Source organism: Mustela lutreola, chromosome 14 (assembly GCF_030435805.1).
Source record: "Mustela lutreola isolate mMusLut2 chromosome 14, mMusLut2.pri, whole genome shotgun sequence".
Lineage (NCBI taxonomy): Eukaryota > Metazoa > Chordata > Mammalia > Carnivora > Mustelidae > Mustela > Mustela lutreola.
This window is the reverse complement of record NC_081303.1, coordinates 20,989,941-20,995,940: the sequence shown is the minus strand read 5'-3', so window position 1 is coordinate 20,995,940 and position 6,000 is coordinate 20,989,941. Positions and strand designations below refer to the sequence as shown.

Genomic DNA, 6,000 nt, shown 5'->3' with positions numbered 1-6,000 from the left:
TTCAACAAACGGTGCTGGAAAAACTGGATATCCAAAAGCAAACAACAAAGCTGAATCCTTTCCTTTTACCATGCACAAAACTCAAAATGGATCAAATACCTACATATAATAGCTAAATCTATAAATAAAACTCTTAGAAGAAAACATATTTAAGACGTTCCTAACACTGATTTGATAATGCTTTCTTGGATAGGCAGGACACAAAAAGCATAGGCAACAATGAAAACAACACAAATAGGCAAACTAGACTTCATCAAAATTAGAAATTTTGTGCACCAAAAGACACTACCAAGAGAATAAATAAGCAACCCACAGGATGGGACAAAGTATCTCTACATCGTATATCTGATAACAGATTAAAAAACTCCACAATTCAACAAATCACCACCTAATTAAAAATGAGCAAGATATGAACATTTTTCTACAGAAGATACACAAACAGCCAATAAGCATATGAAAAGATTAGAATCACAAGCTTTTAGGGAAATGTAAATCAAAACCACAATGAAATAACACTTTACCCTCATTAGGGTAACTATTAAAAAACAAACAAATACCAAGTGTTGGTGGGAATGTGGAGAAACTGGAATCCCAGTACACTGCTGGTGAGAATATAAAACCGTGCAGGCCCTGGGGAAAATGGTTTGGGGTTTCTCAAAAAATTAAACAGAGAATTACTGTATATTCCAGCAACTGTGCTTCTAGGTATATACTCAAAGAATTTAAAACAGGGACTCAAACAGATACTTGTACAAAAATGTACAAGTAGCATTATTCGAACACCAAAAAGTGTCCATCAATCTTAGTCCATCCAAAGATAAATGGATAAACAAAATACAACATAAATATACAACATGGATGAACCTTAAAAACATGCTAAATGAAATAAGACAGACACAAAGGACAAATATTACATGATTCCACTTATAAAAGGTGCCTAAGATAGTCAACTTCAAAGAGAGAAACAATAAAGGTTACCAAGGGCTTGAGGGATGAGGGTGGGGAAAGGAATGGGGAGTTACTGTTTAATGAATCCAGAGTTTGTTTGGGATGATGAATTTAAAGTTGTGAAACTAGATAGCAGTGATGTACACAACACTGTGAATGTACTTAATGCAACTGATTTATCAAATGATAAATTTGGTTATGTATATTTTACTATAATAAATTTTAAAATGATAATGTATCTTAAAGGCCCTTATCTCATTTGGTGAGCCTTTTGTTCTTCAATTGAAAGAGTGGGTATACAAGTTACTTAAAGAGTTACAAAACCTTGGGTTGGTGGTGATGGTAAAGAGTACCCACCCACCACACACACGCGCACACACACACACACACACACACACACCACACTCAGTGCTCTACCAAATACCTATTATATTTTGCAAAGAATTACACATCTAACGAATTCACTAATGACGCAGAGTTTACATCCTCCCATACCAACAGAGAGAAACACATACACTCTAAGCACAAAGCTTATATTCACAAATAATTTTCTGCTTCAAGACAAAATTTCAATTAATCACAATGGGAATTTAGTTATTTAATGCAACCACTAATCTAATATCACGAATAAAATCTAAGCAGTTATATCACAAAACCAGAGTTATATGCAGTGGACATGCATTAATAATCTATACAACTTAACATTACACCAGAAAAGGAATTGAATACAAAATTTCCCTTGATTTTTGGTGGTCTTCAAATTTCACGGCACAATAAAACTATAAAAACAGATTTGAAATATTTTCAGTAAGACAGTAAAAAATTTAATAAGCCTATAAGTTTTCATATTGGACTGAAGATTTAAAACATCAAGCTGGCCCCAATCTGTCAAAAATGACAAATAAATATTTACAATGTCTAGACAGGTTATTTAGTTACAATGGAACTGGAGGACTACTCAACCCTGGCTGGCAAAAAAAAAAAAAAAAAAACCCTTTGAGGTTAATTTCTCAATGCAATCAAGTCTTTGTAAATACTGTGATAATTATAAACCTGGAAACATACCTGGAACCAGGACAGTGATGAAAAGCAACACACAAGTCAATCTTATTTCTGATCTGTCGTCATAAAGCCTTCTGGCTCTAAAAGCCCAACACTGTCCCTAAATATAAAACTAAATTAAGAACAAAATGACTTTACCCTACTTGCTGACATTCTTCTACAAAATAATCTCTCATTAGGGCAGGGCTTAAGCTCCTTTAACTTGCTTCTCTAGTGTGTGATTAGCAGAGCACCAAATTTATAAAGTGATAGGGCCACCCAAAATGCTGAACACACTTTTCAAACAGAAGAAAACTTTTTTTTTCCAGTTGTTAGTTAGTTCTATGTGCCATGTTATTCTTGAAACTTTCATGGCTACCAAGAAGAAAAGAATTAGGGAAGCTTTGAACATATCTTGTACTTTTCATCAAGGCTAAAGTGCAAAATATCTCCGTATCTCTGGTATTTTAATAGGAAAAAACATCAAACACACATAATAAAGGAACTGAAGTGACAGTAAAGCTAATACAAAAAGACCTCTTTAAATATACACTTGAAGACTACATAAGACCAATTTAATTTTTCTTTCTTCAGTGAAATCTGTAAATGAACCAAGTTCTCATAGAACTTGACATTTTATTTCTCTTTCCCAGGATCAGAAATTCCAAAATTAGAGGGGAAAAATGGAAAAAAATAACATTGCATGACAATGGACACTAAGTTCATAAAGAACCTTTTTTAAAAAATGAGATATTATGGAAGAAAATACCATGAAAATAATAATCCTATGAGAATTGTTTTTTAAGCACAGTAAGTTTGAGCCTTGGTCTTCATGAAGATACTACAGCTTATATAGAAAACTATAAATATACAAGACTCCAGGAAAAAAAGTCAAAATACATATTATTTAACACTCTGTAGGCCTAAAAAACTTTAGAGGGGAGGGAAAATGACAGCCAACTGAATCTTCACTTAAGAAGATGGAACTGTGAAAGATTCCTGGGTCAAAAGGGTGCTCCAAATGGAACCATACTTCATGAAAACATAAAACTTAGATATATTTTTAAAAGGAAAGAAAAAGTCCTGAATAACTGCAGTCCCTTCCAAAAAGGAAATTTTAAATTAAGGGGAAAAGATTCTAATAGTGTAAACGAGTCTGGCTCAGAAAGAAAACTGAACAACATATCCAATATTCTGTCCGTAAAAGTAAAGACATTACATCTTTAATATTAAAGAAATAGGCTATAAAAAAAGTTCATTCTCAGACTTGGTTTTAGTAAAAGCTCATTTGTGCTCCTTTGTGGGTGCATAATAAAGTTCCATGGGTTTGTTCACTTTCCAGTATTTCTCACTGACCAATTCCAGAGAAAAAGAGCCATTTAATACCTAAAACAGAAAAAGAAACAATTAAAAAACTATTCAAAGCACAGCAGTGAGATGAAACAAACATCAAAGTCCATTTTTTTTACTCTGAGGATAAAACTTGTCACATACTATTCATAAAAGGACAACCAAAAGATATCAAAATAATTACCCCATTGCAATTTCTCACTCTGTCAGGATCTCAGTGTCCCGAACATTTTTATTAGGCCCCACCAAAACACCTGCCAGTCTCAGATGGTGAATGTGCTCCCGGTTTCAACAGCCTATTCTTTTAAATACTCACAGTGAACTGCCCACTGGCTGTTGCTATGTAAATGGTATACTGCTTCTCACTGGCTGTATCAAGGTTCATCTGGTTTGATTCTCCTTTGCTTCGAAGTTCCTCCAAAGCTAACCTCACAGCCAGATACTTGGATAAGTGATCAACAGTGGCATTACCTGAAGTCTTTATGTATCTGGAAAAATAAATCATTAATAATTTAACTTCTACATTAATGATAAAAACATACTCAAATTATAGAATACATTTCTAACAAGCTGAATAAAATGTAAATGTCTCAATTACTGATAAAAGAGTACCAAAAATTTACTCCTCTATTATCTAAACATTTTTTATTGCAAGGTGCAGAAAAGGGGCAAGTACACACACACCATCTGTCTCCAAGAGCATGAAAGCTCTACCTTACCATCTGTAAATATGACAAAGACAAAAATAAAATAAATACAAGGAGTACTACAGCAGTGGGAAAGAAAATACCCCTCAACCCCAAGAAGCAGAATTCTCCCATCTACAGCAACAAGAGGAATAATAAAATTCTGAGCAAATTTTATACTAAGAAGTGATCAATTTTCTGGTTTTTAAAACAGAGCCAAGAAGCACTAATCTTGAGACTTTTTCTTAAAGCATGGTTTATAATTCAATCACTCTTCGAACAAGTTAAAGGACTCTTCTTCCCCCTCTACCTAGGAGGCTCACTCCTTTTGTTTATTCATTTATTTTTAAGATTTTATTTATTTAAATGAGAGAAAGAGAGAAAGCATGAGTGAGTGGGGGTAGGGGCAGAGGAAGAGGGAGAAGCAGGCTCCCCACTAGGCAGGGAGACCAACACAGGGCTCAATCCCAGGACTCTGGCATCATGACCTGAGCTGAAGGCAGAGCCTTAACAGACTGAGCCACCCAGGTGCCCCAGAGTCACTCCTTTTAGATACACAAATGTGGGTAGGAAGCACACGAAGAGGAAGGAAAACTGTAATCTAGGCAGCCAGAACATCCAAAAGAACCCTGGCAATCAATGGCATGACAAATACTGCCCTTATTTCTTACACAAAATTGCCTTTTAACTCCAAATCAAGTATTATGAATTCAAATAATCTGAAGCTAACCTTGCTAACACGTACCTTGTCTGTGCACTATCATCTTTTTCCATTAGTGTGGGATGAGGTCTGAATACTAATTCAATTTCACTAGCACCATCCATCACTGGATCAATTGCCACTGTTGCATTGTTGTTATCAAGCTCAAGCCCGGAATCGTCAGATGTTTTGGTCCGTTTGTTACTAGGTCCTGCTTCCTGATTACTGTGTGTGGAAGCATTACTACAGTGAGAACTGTCACCATTGTCTTCTGCTCCACTGCCATTTTCAATCTGTTGTTTCTTGCCTCGCTGTAATCTAGTGAAGGAAAAATAAGGAGTTGCATAAAATTTATATTTAGACCTTCTGAATGCATTGATTTTGAAACATGTTTACTGAACTTTAGAATTCTAAAAAGTCTTCATAACTGAATTTGCTCCAAGCTGGATAATGGCATTTATTTTGAAACTTCATGTCCCAGAAATTTCTAAAGAACCTTACTCACACGGATATATCTGAATGACTTAAACAAATGTTTGTTTATAGTCACAAAAATAATTTTCTTTGTTGACTATAGGAATTATATTATTTACATGTAGATAAATTTTTTTGTTATGAGATTTTAAATCTAAACAAAGACATGATTCAGAAATGAAAATGTAAAAGTTCTAAAGGAAGATATTCATGCCTCTTTAATTAAAGGTTCTTATGGAAACAAGATTTAAGAGAACATTAAGCAGTCCCTCCCTGCCAACCTCACTCAAAGTCTGCTAATGCAATATAAAATTATGCTGATGAGAAAAATGAGATATAGCTAAATCACAAGCATGGATACAGAAGCAGTCTAACAAGCTCAAAAACAGAAACAAACAAAAGAACACCAATAACTGGGCAAGGTGCTTTGTATACAGATCTTTCTTACTCATCAAAACAATGGTAATGGAAAACGATCATCACGGTAGTTAACATTATCGTCATTTTATAGTTGAGAAAACCAATGAAAGTGAAGTTCAAAGCTCTATGGTTAGTTATAAGCTAGTATAAGTACCAGAACTAGAGCTAAGATATGATGCACATTCTACCACACTGCCCCCCTCTCTACCTGTATATGAAAGAAATATGAGAAATGACCTGCACTTCTAAGATAGTATCATTATTACTTGTTTACTGCCAGTACAAGGAAATCATAGCCCACTGCTTAGGAAACATGCTCAAGAACCTGTAATTTTTTTTTTTTTTTTAAACAACAAAAACACAAAATACTGTTTATGAAAG

The 6,000-nt window shown here is 34.4% G+C and overlaps 1 protein-coding gene across 1 annotated transcript in view; it reads right to left on the bottom strand.

The window, feature by feature from the left end:
• Positions 1–1,465: 1,465 nt before the first annotated feature.
• Positions 1,466–6,000, bottom strand: part of RNF2 (ring finger protein 2) — a 45,272-nt gene continuing 40,737 nt past the window's right edge. Inside the window, exons 5-7 of the mRNA XM_059145893.1 lie at positions 4,771–5,043; positions 3,656–3,827; positions 1,466–3,375 (exon numbers count right to left, since the gene is read on the bottom strand). Of these exons, the coding sequence (XP_059001876.1) occupies positions 3,274–3,375; positions 3,656–3,827; positions 4,771–5,043 (547 nt within the window). The 3' untranslated portion in view covers positions 1,466–3,273. The remainder of the gene's footprint in view (positions 3,376–3,655; positions 3,828–4,770; positions 5,044–6,000) is intronic.